At 58.0% G+C, this 18,460-nt stretch overlaps 2 protein-coding genes across 2 annotated transcripts; both read right to left on the reverse strand.

The window, feature by feature from the left end:
- Positions 1 to 2,976: 2,976 nt before the first annotated feature.
- Positions 2,977 to 8,406, reverse strand: FOXS1 (forkhead box S1). Its single transcript, XM_084887959.1, is given in 4 exon segments — positions 2,977 to 4,294; positions 4,297 to 4,351; positions 7,638 to 7,784; positions 8,307 to 8,406. Coding segments are annotated over 3 exon segments (1,221 nt in total). The 5' UTR covers positions 7,736 to 7,784; positions 8,307 to 8,406; the 3' UTR covers positions 2,977 to 3,226.
- An 821-nt stretch (positions 8,407 to 9,227) lies between these two features.
- Positions 9,228 to 15,985, reverse strand: LOC311624549 (interferon regulatory factor 4-like). The gene is made up of 4 exons (XM_084887947.1): positions 15,624 to 15,985; positions 11,593 to 11,782; positions 10,862 to 10,959; positions 9,228 to 10,044 (listed from the first exon to the last, which is right to left on the reverse strand). Exons 1-4 carry the CDS (start codon positions 15,855 to 15,857, stop codon positions 9,871 to 9,873), a joined length of 696 nt encoding a protein of 231 aa, XP_084744073.1. The 5' UTR covers positions 15,858 to 15,985; the 3' UTR covers positions 9,228 to 9,870.
- Between the last annotated feature and the right edge of the window lie 2,475 nt (positions 15,986 to 18,460).

Raw genomic sequence — 18,460 nt, forward strand, 5'->3', positions numbered from 1 at the left:
GGTTCAGAAGCTGGGCAGGAGACGCCCTTTCACCTCTGACATTCCAAGAATCTGAGCTGCTGCTGTGATTAAACTCTCTGGAACATCCTGACATACCACCGGTTTTACTGTTTCCAGTTCGGAGTTAGCAAGGTGACTCAGGACCCTTTCCACCCTACCCTTCAGGGCGGGGTGGGGGCTGGGACCTCCTCCTTCAGGGGGCTGTGACCTCCTCCTGGTTCGGACAGTCCGCAGGGGAAAGGGTCCTTGCAGCAGAGTCAGGTGGGTGGCCCTGGTCCTGAAACAGCTTAGGGCAGCGGGAGGAGCCGCGGTAGGTACTGTGCTGTGTGGCGTGCCGTGTGGCCTTGGGAATGTCACTTCCCGCCTCTGGTGGTCTCGCCATCTGTGCTGAGGTGCACTCTCGGGGTCCGCCAGCTTGGGCACTCTGAATCTCTGCTAAGAACTGCCCACCCCCAGGTGGGGGTGGCCAGGCAGGAGCCAGAGGGAGTCTGCTGGTCATGGAAAGAATGTGAGGGCAGAAGGCCCAGTGGGTGGGGTCCCCAGGCTGGGCAGCGAGCAGAGGGCATCGTGAGATCATGATGTCTGGGCCTTCGGGGCCAGCCCTCTGGGGTGAGATCCCCTCCAGCCCCTTCCCCCCACCCCGTGCCCAGGTCACACCCTCCTCTAGGACGCAGACTCGAAAAGTCAGGCTGTTTCCCTGCTCCCCCACCCCCTGGGGCAAAGGGAATGAAACCAGGGCCGGAGAGGCGGGCACTGGTCCAGTCTTACACATCGAGTCCAAGGCAGGCACCGAGCCCAGGGTCCTGATGGGGACTGGGACTGAGGGGGGCCTGTCTTCACTTCTCAGCGGTGCTGGGAGCCAGAGCGGGGGGGGGGGGGGGGGGCGCTCCTGGGTGTGGGTTTCCCCCGGGCAAAGGGTGGGCAGGCAGGGGGAGCGGCATTCTTCTCCCCACGCCCTCACCTCCTTGGGGGAGGGCTGGGCAGGATGCAGAGGCTGGGGCTCCCTGAGGCAGGCCAGCCTCCCCATCCTCCTACGAGCTCAGGACACAGGCTGGGAAGGAACTGGGGTCACCAGGTCTCCAGAGGAATGCACCACAGGGAACAGCGCCTGGCAGAGGCCTCTTTCCCTGAATCCGCTTGTCCTTGTCTCTGTAACTGTCTCTGTGCACCACACACACACACACACACACACACACACTCTCTGAGACATACTGACCCACACAGGCACATGCCATCTACGAATCCACACGAGAGCCTCCCTCCGCTCTCCTCATCCACGCCCCCCCCCCCCCCGAACCTTTCTCTCCTCCCCTCTCCGCCACGAGGTCGCCCCAATGGGACAGGACGGACCCTCTCCTTCTCCCCATCGCCCGATGGGTTCCGGGCTGGGGTCCAGCAGACATGGAAGGGAGGGGCCCCACAGCTGGCCAGGCACTTTCTCAACCCCTTCCGGCCTCAGCTCGCCCCCACCCTGCAGGACCCCTTCCACCCTGGCTCTGGAGCCTGTGGGAACCAGACAGTTGGGGCTGTCCAGCCGGGCTCGCTTCCTCCCAAGCCCCAGGGGACCTGCCGAGGGAGGAGGGAGAGCAGAGACTGAAGGCCCTGTGGCGGCCTGCCCAGGAAGCGCCTCTGAGGGGCCTGGGCCGCCCGCCCCGCGAAGGGGTCTCCAGCCCCCTGGGTGCCACCTGGTGGCTGTGAGACCCCCCAGAACACCACACCGAAGACCAGGAAGGGGTCCCTCAGTATCCCGGCCCTGCTCTTCCTACACCCGTGATCCAGAGGGGGAGCTGAGGCTCTGGAAGGGGCCTCAGCCACTGACATGAGGGAGTGGGACACCCTAAGCTCCTTCCTCCGATGGGGGCACAATACACCCATTTCTCCTGCTTTCCCACGGGGGCAGCCAGAGAGGGCCGAAGGCCAGGGCTCTGTCACTTTGGGGCTGTACCCAGGACAGCCCCTCCCCGCCCCACCATGAGAGAAATGCTTTCTTTTCTTTTCTTTTCTTTTCTTTTCTTTTCTTTTCTTTTCTTTTCTTCTTTCTTTCTTTCTCTCTTTCTTTTTTACAGAGAGGAAGGGAGAGGGAGAGAGCGTTAGAAACATCGATGAGAGAGAAACATTAATCAGCTGCCTCCTGCACACTCCCCACTGGGGATGTGCCCGAAACCAAGGTACATGCACTAGACTGGAATCGAACCTTGGGCCCTTCAGTCCACAGGCCGATGCTCTATCCACTGAGCCAAATCGGTTAGGGTGAGAAATGCTTTCTTAAGTCATCAGGAGAGCTCAGAGAGCTGGGACCCAGGAGCCCCGGTTCTTGCAGGAAATCCAGAGGAGGGACCAGTGCCTGCCTTGGAGCCTTGAAAGGGAGAAGCTGTGCCCTTTTACCACTGGCATTTGAACCCCCTGAACTCCATCCCCATGAGCTCCGTCCCAGACACCACCAGCTCTGCTTCTACCCTGCGTCTGCTCACGCTGCAGGCCAGGCCTGGGGCAGACACACACCCAGTTTCCATTTCCCCTCTGCCACTCATGTGCCATCTGGAGTCGAAGCTAGGACCCCAAACTCTTCAAGGCTCCGACTCCTCCCATGTCAAACGAGGGTATCATCCCAATCACACAGGATCTGGCGAGAGGAAGAAGCCTGGGATGGAGTGAATGACACAAATGGTCACGGTTATCCGGACCCATCCTGATGGGGGCAGCTGAGTCAGAGTTTGGGATTGGAGAACCAGTCCCTCCGGCCAGGCCGGCCTCCCCCTCCCCCCTCGCTATCTCTCACGGTTGCCTCCCTCCTCTCTCTACTCCATTCCCTGCTCCCCCTTCCTCTGCCTTCCTGGGAAACTCCCTGAGAAAGTCCCCAGCAGGAATATGTCCACCGGGGGTCTCTCACCTGCCACACGACCCCACAACCACGGCCCCCCACACAGAGCCAGGCCTCCCGGCCCTCAGCCCCTGACCGTCCAGCAAGCTGACCCGCATCGTCACACCGGCTTTATTGGCCCTGAGAGCCACAGATAAACCTCCGGGGGGCTCTGCCTCCCCGCCCCCCAAGTCTGTCCGGAGGCCCTGGTGCTGGCTGAGTGTTCACCACTCCAGTCTCGGCTTCCTGTGCCGGCTGTCGGCTGTCGGCCTCGCCAGGCCTGGGTCCTTGGAGAGCTCCCCGCTCCTACAGCCCGGCTCGGCCCGGAGGGCGACGTGGCAGGGGCTGCCCACGGCCAGGCTGGCTTCACTCAAAGAAGAACATTCCCGGTGTCCGGTAGAGGCAGGGGGTCAGCCCCAGCGGGTAGCTAGAGCCCCCCTGGACCGGGAAGCCGCTCGCAGCCCAGGGCTCCTTGGGGTCGGCTGTCAGGGGCAGCGGGGCCCGCAGGGAGGCCGGAGGGGTGGGAGGCGCAGGGGAGGGCGCCGCCGAGGCCACGAGGTGCTCCAGGCCCGGGTCGGCAGCGCCCATGCAGAAATTCAGGGCCTGCAGCCGGCACTGGTAGCCGCTCCCAAGGCCGGCCTCGGGGGTCAGGAGGGGTGCCGGGGCCTTGCTAAAACCCTCAGCCTCAGAGAAGCCGGCAGGAAAGCCAAAGGCCGGGCCCGAGGAGGACGAGGTGCCCACGGGGACCTCCCCTGGGCCTGCAGGCTTGGGCGTGGGCATCTCTTTGGGCTCCGCAGACGGCCGGGGCCTGACGTCGGCGGTTGCCGGGCACAGGCTGGCTGGCAGGGTCCCCACCAGGCCCCCAAAGGTTAGGCTTTTGGGTTCCGGAGGCTCTGGCAGGAACGGGCACTGCCTGCCAGTCGTGGCATCGAGGGCTCCCGGGCCCTCCCGGCCGGCGGCTCGGAGGGCGCCCCGGCGCGCCCTGGCGGGGCCCTTGGTGCCCTCCGCGCCCGCGCGCCGGGTGAAGCGCCGGCGCCGGCGCAGGAAGCTGCCGTGCTCGAACATGTCGTGGCAGTCCGGGTCCAGGGTCCAGTAGCTGCCCTTGCCCGGCTTGCGGTCGTCCCGGGGCACCTTGACGAAGCACTCGTTGAGGGACAGGTTGTGGCGGATGCTGTTCTGCCAGCCGGGCCGGTTGTGGCGGTAGAAGGCGAAGCGGCCCATGATGTAGCGGTAGATGCCGCTGAGCGTGGCCCGCTGCCCCGGGGAGCTCTGGATGGCCATGGCGATCAGGGCTATGTAGCTGTAGGGGGGCTTGGTGGGCTCGGCCGCGGGGGCCAGGGGCCCCGGTGGGGGCTGCTGCTGCTGCATGCTGGCTGGGCTGGCCGGGCCGGCGGCTGCCAGGACCACGGGAGCCAGGCACCGCGTCCAGGGCTGGTGTCCGGCACAGCCTGCCCAGGCTGGTTAAAAGGCCCACTGGCCCGGCCTCCCAGCCTGGAAAGGCAAAAAGGGGTGGGCCCGCCAGGCTTCCCTCCCTTCCTCCCTCACCCCCTCCTCCAAGGCTCGAGAGGGGCGGGCAGGAGAGGCCTGGACTGGGAAGTTTTGAGCCGCTGCCAGGGGCAAGAAGTTGGGAAGGAAGGGACTGAGTGAGACCCTCAGCCCGCATGTGCTGCCTGGTAGTGGCTGGGGAGGGATAGGATGTGAAACAGAGGGAGACAGAGACAGAAACAAAAAGAGACAGAAACAGAGATGTAAAGAGACAGAGATAGTGGGGAGGGGGAAGAGACAGAGACAGACACAAAGAGAGGTAGAGATCTAGCAAGAGACAAAAACACACAGAGATAGAGCAGAGACATAAAGAGACAAAGATAAGACAAAAAATACACACACTTGCATACATACATGCAGGTAGTATACAGAAAAAGAATCACTGACATAGAGAAACAAATGTACAGAGATAGAGAGAAAAAGGAGGACACACACACACACACACACACACACACAGAGAGAGAGAGAGAGAGAGAGAGAGAGAGAGAGAGAGAGAGAGAGACCCACAAGAGAGGGAGGGATAGAGAGACAGTTATCCCTGCGGAGAGAGGGAGAACTCAGTATCTAAGTGCTGAGCTAGAGAACTGGGCGCTAAAAGCCACCAAGGGCTTCTCCAGTCCCCACTCCAGTTCCCCTTTCCTCCTCTCCTCCTCCCAGGCCTTCTTCTCCCAACTTCCCACAACGCAGAGCCCTGGAGGCCACACTATTTATTCCCTAATCTCCTCTCAGCAGGGTGAATGTGGGGTGGGGCACCTGGGATGGAGATGAGAGCCCGCCAAACCCATCGGCTGAGCCCCGGCGCCCTCTAGTGGTGTAGGGAGGACAGACTTTTGGGTAGAGAGATGCCCTCTCCCATGAGGTGTCTCAAGTAAGTCCCTGACCCTGGCTGAGCCTGTTTCCCACCTCTGAAGTGGAGCTGGTGACTTTTTTTTTTTTTTAAATATGTTTTATTGATTTTTTACAGAGAGGAAGGGAGAGAGAGAGCTAGAAACGTCGATGAGAGAGAAACATCAACCAGCTGCCTCTTGCACACCCCCTACCGGGGATGTGCCTGCAACCAATGTACATTTCCTTGACCGGAATCGAACCGGGGACCTTTCAGTCTGCAGACCGACACTCTACCACTGAGCCAAACCGGTTTCGGGGGAGCTGGTGACTCTTGATCTGTTCCAGTTGTGGTGAGGAGGCAACAGGCTCCCTTGCATAGTACCCAGCACCCTCTGTGAGCCTAGCACAGAGTAGGACATGGCCGAGGACAGTCACTCTGAACTGAGCTCCCCGCCCGCTGCAGCCTTGGGCCAGGGATACAAAAACGAAAACAAAAAGCCCAGGACAGACACTCAGGCCTTCTGAAAGATGGCGGGGCTTCCTCCATGTTCTCTGAGGCACACGTAGCCAAGTCAGAGGGTACCTACTGTGTGCTCTTTCCATGCCAGGCCCATTCACCTCACTCCTCCACATGCACTTCTCAGACCGCCCCTGCTCCAGAGGCCTTCAGAGCTGCTTTTGGACAGACGAGGAATCTGAGGCTCAGAGAAGTGAAGCGACTTGGTTATGGTCACACAGCGAGTGAATGAAAAGGCTAGGATTTCAACCTAGGGTTCTGTAACTCCTTCACACACCACCTCTCCTGTGAGGGGCAGGGACAGAGAAGTCCCTGGGGCCCCACTGGAAAACAGGCTGTGAACCCCAGTAGAGTAGGGGCCGTGCTGTTTTTCTCTATCCCCAGAGTCAAGCATTGGCCTGGAACAGGTGTTCCATCCACATTTATTAAATGAATTTAAAACGATTGGATTGACTTCTGTCCTTTGTTGAATCATAGTCCCCCTCCCCTCCCATAAAAGTGACTTTTTTTTTTTTTTTAAATATACATTTTTGTTTCAGAGAGGAAGGTAGAGGGAGAGAGATGGAAACATCAATGATGAGAGAGATCATTGATCGGCTGCCTCCTGCATGCCCCACACTGGGGATGGAGCCCACAAGCCGAGCATGTGCCCTGACCGGGAATCGAACTGTGACCTCCTGGTTCATAGGTCCACACTCAACCATTGAGCCACGCCACCCGGGCAACGTGTGACGTATTAATGTCTCACTAAAAGGGATTTATTATGGTGCCACCTTTTCAAGTCAGAAGTCAGGAAAGGGGCAGAAAGTGGTGACTTTCTGACAAAGCAGGGCTAACTGCCCCTCGGGTGAGGGGCTCCCTCCCAATCTCAAGGACTTGCTACAACTTAGTTTGAGAGTTTGAAGGGGCTTGGGGAGGGGCTGGACTCCTCCTAGTTCCCACTTTGCCTTCTGCCCCAGGGCTCTGTTTGGGGGCGGGGCTGACTCAGTTTCTCCAAAGAAAGTGTCTCCAGGTGCTGATGGCTTAGTGGTTAGTATCCAAAGTCCCCGAGTCAGGCCAAGTCCTCCGTTTTGGGACCTCCTCCCCTCCCCCCACACCCAGGTAGGAGAAGAGTCTGGAAACTCAGAGCCCCTTCGAGGTAAACTCAGCTTTAAGCAAAGCTTATCATGGATCAATCTCAGGTAAGGTCTGCTTTAGAGTGACCGTATAGGCTTGCTGAGCTCTCCGCAAAGAGGAGTCTTATTTCTTCGGCTCTGATTGCTGCTTCTGGCATCTCAGGGTCCAGCTCAGTTTCCGCCTGACACCCCGGCCCCGCTGGGAGGCCCTCCACCTACACACTGTGTTCCCGGCTGCGTCTCCTCAGCTCAGAGGCTGAAGGCCGTGATCGGTGGGGGGTGGGGAAGGCCCAAGTCCGCTGGCTCAGTGTGGGCAGAGCTGGGGTGGGATCTGCATCCCGTGTGTGTGTGTGTGTGTGTGTGTGTGTGTGTGTGACTTTAGGAGGTATGAGGGAGAAGCAGCTGCTTAGGGCTGGCTCAGCTGTGTCACCACGTGAGCGATGCCGTCAGGGATGTGGGGCCTGGGGCCTGGCGCCCGGGGCACTGTGCCTGTGGTGCTTCGCCTGGCGGAGGAGCTCTCGGGCGAACACTGGCTCCACCTGCAGGGGGCAAGGAGAGGCAATGAGCCGACGTTCCCCATTATCCACCTTCCACGCTCCTGTGGGAAGTCACAGCCTAATGACGGTCCCTTCCCCACACACATTTTGCATGAGGGTCATACATCCAGAGGGCCATATAGCAGGTCAGGGGCAGAGCTGGGACCAGAGGGACCAGTGCGGGGCTGTCCAGAGGGGACTGGCGGGTGTGGGGCCTGGCGTGGGAGGTGACTCACGTGGGCCATGATGAGCCGCTCCTGGGGCTGGTCCGGGGGGCCCGGGTACTCCTCACCAAAGCACAGGCGGATCTGGTACTCGGGCTCTGGGTGGCCATCCTGCAGGTGGGCCTGCAGCTCTGCGGGCACAGGTTGTGGACGTCCCACCTGGTGCCCACCTTGCGCTCATATCCCATGCCCTATGCTCACTTCCACATGTTTCCTGTCCCACATCCGTGCCCATTTCCAGTGCTCACGCCCCATGTCTTGTGCTCCTATGCTCACTGCTCTGCCTTTATGTCCATCCATGCCCATTGCCACTCAGCTATGCCTATCTTATGCCCCTCTTGCCCACCCTACGCCTAGCGTCCTGCCTTATGACAACACACCTGCCCACGCCTCTGTGTATGCCCCCGTGCCCCCAGCACCAAGCCTGTTCCCGCCTATATCTCCCATTTGTTTACGGCAATATCTGTGCCCAGCTCCCTGATGCCCATATCTGTTCCCACTCCCAGGACTTCTGTGCCAGGCCCTTTCTTTCCATGTCGGCCCCATGCCCCGCATCCTGAGGCCCATTCCCCTGCTCCCACACCTCTCTGCCCACTCTCCCCTGCCCACAGCCCTTTGCCCATCCTGTGTCCGGCCACTCTGTGCCCCGCCAGCCACCCCGGCCCCACCTTCCCCACCGACCTGCGAGGAAGCGGCGCGTGTCCAGCAGCTGGCAGGTGCGCTCGCGCTCCAGCTTGTTGGGCCGCGCGCGGTGCGGGGCGAGCGGGCCGCGCCAGTACACGCGGCCCCGGCACCGGCGCTTGGCGAACACGCCCTCGGGCGCCGCCCACAGCAGCAGCCCGCGCTGCAGGTGCGGCAGCAGGCGGCGCAGCGCGCGCGCCCCTGGCGGCGGCTCCGGGAAGCGCACCTGGGCCTCGCGCGGCGGCCCCAGGAGGCGCTCGGCGGCCGCGTCCGCGGCGGCGGCGCGCGGGCCCAGGCGGCAGCCCTCGGCGGTGCGCGCGGTGGCTTCCCGCACCAGCTCGGCGCCGTAGAAGAGCCGCACGTGCAGCCAGCAGCCTGCGGGAGGGGCCGGGGGCGCCGGTGAGGGCGGCGCCAGCTCCCACCGCCCGCATCTCACCCCCCAGCAGGGCCTGGGACCCTGGGTGCCCCTCGTATCCCCCCCACCCCCGACAAGAGATAGCACTCATTCTAGCGGTGGCGGCGGCGGCGGTGGTAAATAACCGCAGCTTCCAGTGTAAACGGAATGGGAGCTGAAACCGGTTTGGCTCAGTGGTAGAGCGTCGGCCTGCGGACTGAAAGGCCTCAGGTTAGATTCCGGTCAAGGGCATGTACCTTGGTTGTGGGCACATCCCCGGTAGGGGGGTGTGCAAGAGGCAGCTGATTAATGTTTCTCTCTTACCGATGTTTCAAACGCTCTCTCCCTCTTCCTTCCTCTTTGTAAAAAAATCAATAATAAAAAAAAATAATAAATTGAATGTTTCCAGAAGCAGTGCTTAATACAGGGCCTGGAACGTAGTAATTGTTCAATAAATATTAGCTATTACACACACACACACACACACACACACACCCCAAAAAAACCCCACCACAAACAAACAAACAAACAAACAAACAAAAAACCCTGGAAGTTGAGCTTCAAAAGCAGAGCCTGGGACTCTCTGTACGGTGGGGGGCCTCCCACAGAGGCTTTCCCAGCCCCAACGCTGGGATTTTAGGAGCTTCTTCCCAGCAAATACATGCATGCTGGTGGACATAACAACAAAGCAGCAGCCTCCCTGTGAGGAGCCAGCAGTTTCAGTGGTTAGGGCTGTGGGCTTCTCCTCTCTCGCTGGCACTTAGGAGCTGCTAGGAACGTCCCCAGTCGCTCGCTGTGTGACCTTGGGCAAGGTCCCTGACCTCTGTGCCTGGCCTCTGTAAAATGGGGGCGGTGGCAGGATCTCGCTCAGGACTGTGGGGAGAGCTTGGGAGGATGCCAGAAGTGACTAAGCCCTCAGCAAAGGCGAGCTGGTTAGTGGGAGTCTGGGCCGGGCACCGGGGGGGCAGACAGAGGTAACTGGCCCCAGCCCCGGGCCTGCGCGGTGGTCGGTGGGTCAGTGGTTGGCGGCGGAGCCTCTAGACTCCTGACCGGGGTTGCTGGAGTCCTCAGGGGGCAAAGGGCTCCAGAAGCGGGAGGGCTCCGGAGCCGGGTACCCTGGGGAAGGAGGGAACGCGCTCAGGCACCCCCTCACCCTGTGCCCCTGGACCCTTAGAGCAAGGTCCTGCGGGAGGCCAGGAGGATGCAGGGCGGGCGAGGGACCCGGTACTCACTGTGGTCAGCCAGAGGGCCTAGGGGCAAGGCAGCTGGCGCTGAGGAGCCCTGCTGGGCCAGCCTGGGGGGCTGCTCCCTGTTCGCATCCTCAGTGGCCAATCCGGAGCCAGCCTGAGCACAGGAGAGAGAATAGTGTGTGTGTGTGTGTGGGAGAGCGGGGAGGAGCTCCCAGACTGTGGGCAGAGGAGGTCTGGGTAGACTGAAGGCTCTCTGGGGTTGACAGGAATTGGAGTTTAAGACCTTTTTCCCACAGAGGTAAAAAGAGAGCTGGTGGAGTTGTTGGAGGTGATGGGGTCAGAGATGAAGCCACTGTGATGGGGGGAAAGTGCTAGGAGTGGATGGGGAACAGAAGTGAGAGAGCAGGACAGAGTGACGGAATGGATGCCGATAGGAGCACGAGAGAGAGGGAGAGAGAGAGAGAGAGAGAGAGAGAGAGAGAGAGAGAGAGAGAGAGGATTGGATCAGACTGATGGGGGGATAGGGAGAGAGAAATGAACCATTGATGATGAGGGTGGAGATAGTAGGGGTGTTACAGACAGTGATGGAGATGGAGATGATGGGGTGAGAGAGCTACAGGTGATGACAGTGAAGGGAAGTCGGTGGTAGAACTGGATCTTATGGGGTGACTGGGGTCAGAGTAATGGACCCACTGATGACAGGGGTCAGGGAGTTAGCTTGGAGAAAACAGCGTTGATGCAGACAGTGATGGAGCTGAAGATGACGGGGGTGATGGGAACAGTGAGGGAGCTAGAGGCGATAGAGGCAAAGTGGATAGAATGATGGAGTTGAAAGTGATGGCAGAGGTGAGGTAGAGCTGATGGGAAGGGTGGGCATGGAGGGGGGAGAGCATGTGCTGGAGACATTGAGAGGGTGTTTGGGTAAAAGGTGACAGCTGGCGAGGCTGGAGGGCTGCAGGGCACACACTGACCTGGGCTGGCCTGCAGGGGGGCTCCGTCACTTCTCTGAGGGGCTCCTGCTGGCTCCGGAGAACCCCCTCCTCTGCAGAGGAAGCATGAGCCCTGGTGACTGGATGGAGTAAGAGACAGGCTACTGACTCCTGGGCCCCCTCAACTGAGATGATCCCAGACAGAGTACCCCAGCTCACGGCATAATCTCAGGCAAGACCCACCTCTCTCTGGGCCTAAGTTTCCTCTCTCTCTTTCTTTCTTTCTTTCTTTCTTTCTTTCTTTCTTTCTTTCTTTCTTTCTCTCTCTCTCTCTCTCTCTCTCTCTCTCTCTCTTTCTTTCTTTCTTTCTTTCTTTCTTGTTTTAAAATATATTTTATTTATTTTTTAGAGAGGAAGGGAGAGGAGGAAGGGAAAGGGCTAGAGAGCTAGAAACATTGATGAGAGAAACATCGACCAGCTGCCTCCTGCACACCCCCTACCGGGGATGTGCCCACAGCCAATGTACATGCCCTTGACCGAAATCAAACCTGGGACCTTTCAGTCCACAGACCGACGCTCTATCCACTGAGCCAAACCGGTTTCGGCAGTTTCCTCCTTTTCAAATGGGGAGATCAACAGGTTGGCCTAAGGGTCCTTCTCTGTTAACTGCCCATTAGTTCAGCCTACCATTTCCCATTTTATGATGTGCAAAATGAGGTTCTTACTGCCCACAGAGCCATTCTTGACCACTACCTCCAGGGGCAAGATGGTACCTGGGCCATGGGCGCTGTCCGACACAATCTGGTAGACCTTGTAGGGGTTGGAGATGTCCAGCTGGCTGCGCTCACGCACCTCGCGGAAGTCCACACTCTTGTTGAGGGCACAGCGCAGCCGTGTCTTCCAGGTGGAGGGGTCCTCCTTGTCAGTGCCCTCCAGGTGCTTGCCCTTGTATATGGCCCAGGCCTGGGGATGAGCAAGGGTATTTGGGCAGGAATATCCTGGGTGGGGGACTGGTGTTATAAAAAAGAATGAGGGCCTCCCTTGCCTCCCACGCTTCTCTCTCTCCCTCTGACCTTTGACCCTTCACCTCTCCATCCTTTCTTCTTTCCTCCCTCCCTCCATCTAGCCCATGTTCCTTGAGCTCCTACAATGTGTCAGGCCTGAGTTAGAAACTGAATGGGGAACAAGAGAGACACAGTCCCTGCTCTCAAGGAGCTCCAGTCTGATGGGAAAAGAGCTGCAGACAGCTCAATGGTAGTAGCTATATTCCAAATTATGGATTGTGATAAATAAAAAAGAAATAGGATAATAGGATATAAGATAATGTGGTGAGCTGCTATCTGGAGAACCATAAAATTAACTCTTAACCTGTTGCCACATACAGAGAGTGGACTCCAGAAAATGGGACCAAAAGTAAGAGGTAAACTTATGAAATTAGCAGTAAATAATTTAGGAGAAAAACCTTCTAGGAGCAGAGAATACTTGGGAACAAACCTTCAAAGGCATGACACATAAGGCAAAACAAATGGACCATGTTTGAAATTAGCGAGGGGCTAAATCTGGAACATATAAAAACTTTTGCAAATCAACAAAAATGAATGCTTTACAGAAAAGGAAACTATAAGCCCCTGGACATTAGTGTTAGAGAAATGCAAATAAACATAGAGATATCACTTGTAAGCTGACAAAACTTAGCCAGTTGGATAATGTCAGGAGTTGGTTGCGATGTGGGCAGAGTTGATGGGCGTGGAATGTGTGCAGAGCTTGTACATGGTCATCTGGCATGCCTACTGAAATTAAGTAGAAACATACCCTGTGAGTAGAAATTCGCATTCAAAAGGAGTTCTCACAGAGGCTCATGAAGGGACCAGGGAGAGCTCCTGCAGAATACTGTGGTGCTATGTCCCTGGGACAGTGTGTGTGTGTGTGTGTGTGTGTGTGTGTGTGGTGGATATCCACTATAGAGTATAGGCAGCATCTAGAAGCATTTTCATCAAGTGATCAATAACTTTGTTTTATGTGTATTTCCACAGGATACCTTATCTATTAATATATCTATATCTATATCTATATCTATATCTATATCTATATCTATATCTATATCTATATCTATATCTATATCTATATCATCTATATCATCTATATCTATATCATCTATATCTATATCTATATAACCCTAATATGCAAATAGACTGAACGTTGGAACAACCCAACAACCAGTTGCTATGATATTCACTGACCACCAGGGAGCATGCACAGAACATGGTGGGCATCGGCCTTGGTGGGATGGTTGAGCAGGTGAGGGGGGCGCCAGACCAAGGCGAGCCTCTGGTGGTTACTGAAAATTCTTTGCTCCCCAGTCACATCTTGCCTGGTGCTCTCACCCACTGTTGGCACCTGGTGCTAGCCCGATCACCCCTCAGGGGTTCTCCACCTCCCCCTGCTCCTGAGGGGCAATTGGGGCCAGCAGCCACCTCTCGCATCCGCAGCTGGCGCCAGAGCCGCTGCTTGCACTCACTGCTGGCGCCCAGGCACCATTCCTGATCACCCCTGAGGGCTTCTCTACCTCCTCATGCAGGGGGTGGTGGTGGTAATGGGGGCCAATCCAGGGTAGGGGGTGTGCAGGAGGCAGGTGATCCATGTATTGTCTCACTTTGATGTTTCTCTCCCTCCCTCCCTCTCTCTCTCTCTCTCAAAATCAATAAAATATTTTTAAAAAGAACACAAAAATATTTAACACGTGGCACTAAATAGATGGCAAAACGACATTTGTTTATAGCGTGAGAGCTGAAACAAGAAGGCAGAATGTCACCTGATCAACCTCAGCTGGGAATGTGCACGTCCAGGGACTTAGGGTGTTCACTCGTCTGCAGGTGTCTGTAAGTGGCCACAGCCGTGCCTGGGCATTGATTTGGAGTTACACATTTCAGCGAGTGAGTGGATTTGCGAACATGAAATCCACAGGTAATGTGTGTGGTGGGAGAAAGGCGGAGAGGAGCCAAGGAAGGGACAGGCGGAAGCTGGGTCACGGAAGTCCTCAGAGGCCCAGCTTTGTCCCCTGGGTTTTGGGCTCCAGGAAGGTGTGAAGCCAGGGAGTCACATGTGTGTGTCAGGGGTGGGCTGAGGGGTGTTCAGAGCAGCCAGAAGGACGGGGAGGGCCGGCCTGCAGAATCTCTCTCCTCTGAACAGCAGCACAGAAGGCCATGCAAACACTTAAACACTTCCTGAGCACCTGCTGTGTGCCAGGCTCTGTGCTCGGTGTCACCACGGCACTTATCATTCTCAGGGAAAGTGGTTTCAGTGGGGGAAGCCGAAGGAATCAGGGATGGAGTGGGAGAAGCACTGAGTTAGACTTAATAAGAGCAGTAAATGAATGCACCAGGGAAGAGTCTTGAGGAAGAAGCGTTTAAGCTGAGCACCATGACAGTGGCCAGGTAAACACGAAGAGGAGCGGGAACACCAGGTGCCAAGGTCCAGTGGTGAGAGAGCCATGAAGCATTTGGAAACTGAAAGAACTCCCCGCTGGGTCTACAGTGGGGAGTAGGGTGGGGGTGGGTGGGGAGTGGAGGGATGAGGGCAGGGAAGAGCAGCTCCTCCAGGGCTTCGAGGCCACGATGAAGAGCTGAGACTTTATCACAAGGGCAAGGCAGAGCTACGGGAGGATTCTGAGGAGGGGAGCCGCAAGGCGAGATGTACATTTAGAAAGATCCTTTTGGAGGATTGAGGGGAGAGCTGAGAGAGAGACAGGAGGGACCAGGGAGTTCACTGAGGCCACAGCAGACGTCCTGGTGAGAGATTTGCAGAATGGGTCCACGTGAGTAGAGTGAGATCGGAGGGGAGGAAGGAAGCCAGGGTTCAGGTCCCCGGCTCTGGGGTCTGGGTGGCAGCGTGTGCAATGTTCCATTTCGAGAAACGAACGCTTGTAGGGGCAAGCAGAGGAGCGCGGTGTTGAGGAGATGCTGAGTTTGAGAGGCCTGGGGACTATGAGACCAACAGGCTTGGGGCTGAGGAAGTGGAGGGTGGGGCGTGAAGAGGAAGGCCCAGGAGTGGATGCTGAGAGCCCCAGAACAGGAGAGGAGGGCTTGGAGGCTGAGAAGTAGGGGCCGTGAAGGTAGGTCAGAGAAAAATGGCGGGCAGGGTGTGTGTGTGAGGGGAGGCAGAGGTTCTGGAAACCGAGCGAATGAGTTTCAAGGAGGAGGGAAGGTGCTACAGTTCCAGACACCCCCCCCTCCACCCCCCAGGGGTCAAAGCAGATGACAGTGATGGCAACCTTAGATTTGGCACCTGACAACATTAGCAGGAGGGACGGAAGGAAGCCAGAAGGGGCAGGGGAGGGAGAGAAGGAATTGGGGGGAGGGGTATGAGTGAGGGGGTTGGTGGCCAGGAGACTTTTCCAGGAGATGGGGAGACCAGAGGATCGGGAGCTAGAGACAGTGCGGAGTTTGGGGTGCTGGTGGCCACCTGATACGTGGTTGGCTGGTTCCTTACTGCTTACAGGAGAGATTCTGGACCTTGGATGCGATGGGAAAGCGCCCGTTGGGGGAAGTTAATGCTGGCTGAAGAAAGGGCAGGTCCCTGAGAAGGGCTGGCGCTGGGAAGCAAAGAAAATGTCCCCAACTGAGGGAGTTCCCGTCACAGGCATCTCATTTCACGCAGCGGAGAGGGAGGAGAGGCCCCCTGAGATGTGGGGGTTCTGTTTTAAGGGGGAGCCTGAGGACACTAGAGACGACTGAGGGAGGCTAAGGGCCGAGCTAGGGGCCAGGTGCTGGAGGGGCTGGTCCGCAGCCCGCCCTGCCTGCCTTACCCTGAAGAGCGCCGCGTCCCGCCGCGCCTGGTAGCCCTGCCTGGCCGCGTGCTTCCAGGGGATGCGGAACAGGGTCTTGCCCTCGTCCTCCCAGCGCAGCCCCTCGTAGCTCCCGCTCTCGATCTGCAGCACCAGCCAGTCGCGGAGCCGCAGGGGACCCCCGGGCCCCGCCGAGGGCCCTCCGCCGCCGTCGGGGACCTTCCCTTCCTCCCTCCGCCAGGGGTCGCCGGCCATCGGGGACGCAGGGCTGGGGGGCAGCTCTGAGCCCGCAGCTCTGGGCCCCCAGCGCGAAGGGCAGCGACAGCGGGGCCACCTGGGAGGCGTGTGCAAGCAGCGAAAGCGAAAGTCTGGCCGGCCAGGTTTCGCTTTCCTTTCTGTCCCCCCTCCCGGAAGGCCCTGTCCTTGGTCTCTCCCCGTGCAGCCTGGCCCGGAGGGCGTGGGGCCGCTAGCAGAGGTCAGCTAGAGGGGCCAGGGGCGCCGAGGCCCATTGGGGGCAAGGCGTGGGTCAGCCAGGGCTCTGCCCATTCCCAGGGGTGGTGGTGGGGGGCCCCACCGCTGCGGCTGTCTCTGTTCTTCCCGGCGGCCAGAAAACCGCCGGTCCCTTTGCAGAACCTGGCCCGTGGAGGCTGGAAAGGTGTAGTGCTTCTCAAGCTAAGCCCACCCCAGGCTTGTAGAATGCGAGTCTGACCCAGAGGGTCCGCGGCCACACGTGGACAGCGCTTTCCTTAGACCGTGGGGCCCCCTTTATGGATGCTCACCACGGTACGGCCTGTCAGAGCCTTCCCGCAGTGACTGGGCTGGTTCTTGAGACGGCTGTGAGGTTAGTACAACTACCCCTTTCCCTGTAAAGAAGACTGAAGCTCAGAGAGGGGAAGGCCCTGTGACACGGTCTCAGGGCTAACAGGTGGGGCAGCCAGGACCCAAACCTGTGTCTCTCTGTCTCGGGAGCCCAGGAGCCTAAACCACGGCTATCCCTGGAGCCTAGGGGTTCCGGTGGGGTCTGTGATCCCCTCAAGGTCCCTGCAATTTTCTAGTTTGTATCTTTCATTAAACTGTCCCCGGGGGTTTGCAATCTGAAAGAGGTCAGGTAGCTCGGGCTGCTCCACCCCTCGCTGTGTACCTGGGGAAACTAAGGCTCCAGGAGAGACCCCCGCTCCTCCTGCAGGGAGTGCAGGGCTGGGCGCCCAGCCAGTATTCCCGGAGGCTGACCCTGTCAGAGGGGCCTTCACTCCCCGCCCTCCGTCGTCCCCATAGTCCAGCAGCCGCCCAGAGCGGACCCTTCTAGCCATGGCCAGCATTCAGACTCGGGCCTGAAGGGCTCCTGTGGGGCATAGGGCATTTCACATGATTAAACCCCAAAGTATTTAAAGAATACAAAATAACTGCATCCAAGCAGAGGCCTTTGGCGTGCCAGACAAGCCCTTCGTTTGCCTAAGCGGCAGAGGAGGAGGAATTAGGAGTGGGGGGCGGGGGGTCCACAGCCAGACTGCCTGGATTCACATCACGCCCCCCGCCCCCCACGTGCCAGCTGGGGACCTTGGGCACCATGGGTTCCCCGCTGGGGCTGCTTGAGGATTAAACGGGATCCAGGTGACATGTGTAACACATGCCTGGCCCACAGCGAGAGTCAGTACATGAATGGCATGGTTGTTGTTGAGTCGCAGTGTGGTGGCAGTAATGGTGGAAGGAGGGGGCATCATGGAGGACCGGGAACATCAGATCAAGGCGTTTGCTTTGTCCTATGATAACGGGGGGCCATGGAGATGTTTAAGTCGGGGAAGGCACGGATAGAATTAGAAAGGTGTTTTTGGCCGGGACCGGTTTGGCTCAGTGGATAGAGCGTCGGCCTGCGGACTGAAAGGTCCCAGGTTCGATTCTGGGCAAGGGTGTGCAAGAGGCAGCTGATTGATGATTCTCTCTCATCGATGTTTCTAACTCTCTATCCCTCTCTCTTCCTCTGTGAAAAATCAATAAAATATATTTTAAAAAAAAGAAAAAAAAAGGTGTTTTTGACCCAGTGGATGGCGACACCCCCCCCAAACTCACCCCTCCAGTTAGCCAGGACCCCACAGGTCCCCGCATTCTGCTGAGTCCAGCCATCGGGGGAATGCTTCTCCCCAGAGAGCAGGACAGCTCACCCCCTCACTCCCTGCCTTATGCTCCTTTTGCTTATCCATCTATCTGATGTCTTTCCCACCAGAACACCAGCAACACGAGGGCGCAGTGCTCGGGGCATAGTGAGAGCCCCATGCCAGTGGCTATGTTATTGTAGCTACTTCAGAGCCCTCTCAAACTCTGGGTTAACATTAGTTTAGGAGAAGGCAGCTCCGATGGCCTCTGCTCATCCCTGAAGTCAATTTGCTGCTTTATCGGCTGCCTGGCCTTTACACTCTAGGTGGGAAGATCATTCCCACCAGCTGGGGTGGGTCCTCCTCTCCAGAACCGCCAAAACCAGAAAGAGCTGCTTCTTCACCCTCACGCCAGCCGCCCCTGCTCCAGCTGTGTGTCCTCTGGCAAGCTGCCTGCCCGGGATTAAGCGAACTCCTGTACGAGGGAGGCATTTACCATAAGGTGACCAGACGTCCCGATTTTTAACAATTTGTCCCGTGTCCCTCGGTTTTAAAAAAGCCCCAATTTTTGGAAAGAATGCACGACATAGGGAATGGAGGGAGGACCCCAAGAGATCCTCAAGACCCGCCCCCCCCCCCCCCATGGTGTCCCCCTTTACCAATGTTAAAATCTGGTCACCTTAATTTACCAGCTAGTATTTGTGAATAGGGAAGGGGGCTCAGGGGAAGGAGACAAGGCTTGGGGAGAAATGGGAGTGGAGTGTGTGT

This window comes from Pipistrellus hanaki (genome assembly GCF_964339955.1).
Source record: "Pipistrellus hanaki genome assembly, chromosome: 6".
Lineage (NCBI taxonomy): Eukaryota > Metazoa > Chordata > Mammalia > Chiroptera > Vespertilionidae > Pipistrellus > Pipistrellus hanaki.

Excerpts from the sequence above, each read along its gene's own strand:
- LOC311624549 (XM_084887947.1), bottom strand. The coding sequence starts at position 15,857 with ATGGCCGGCGACCCCTGGCGGAGGGAGGAAGGGAAGGTCCCCGACGGC. Across the intron at positions 11,783-15,623 it reads GGGACGCGGCGCTCTTCAGG|GCCTGGGCCATATACAAGGG; the intron begins GTAAGGCAGGCA and ends GCTCATCCCCAG. Across the intron at positions 10,045-10,861 it reads CCCCCTGCAGGCCAGCCCAG|GCTGGCTCCGGATTGGCCAC; the intron begins GTCAGTGTGTGC and ends TCCTGTGCTCAG.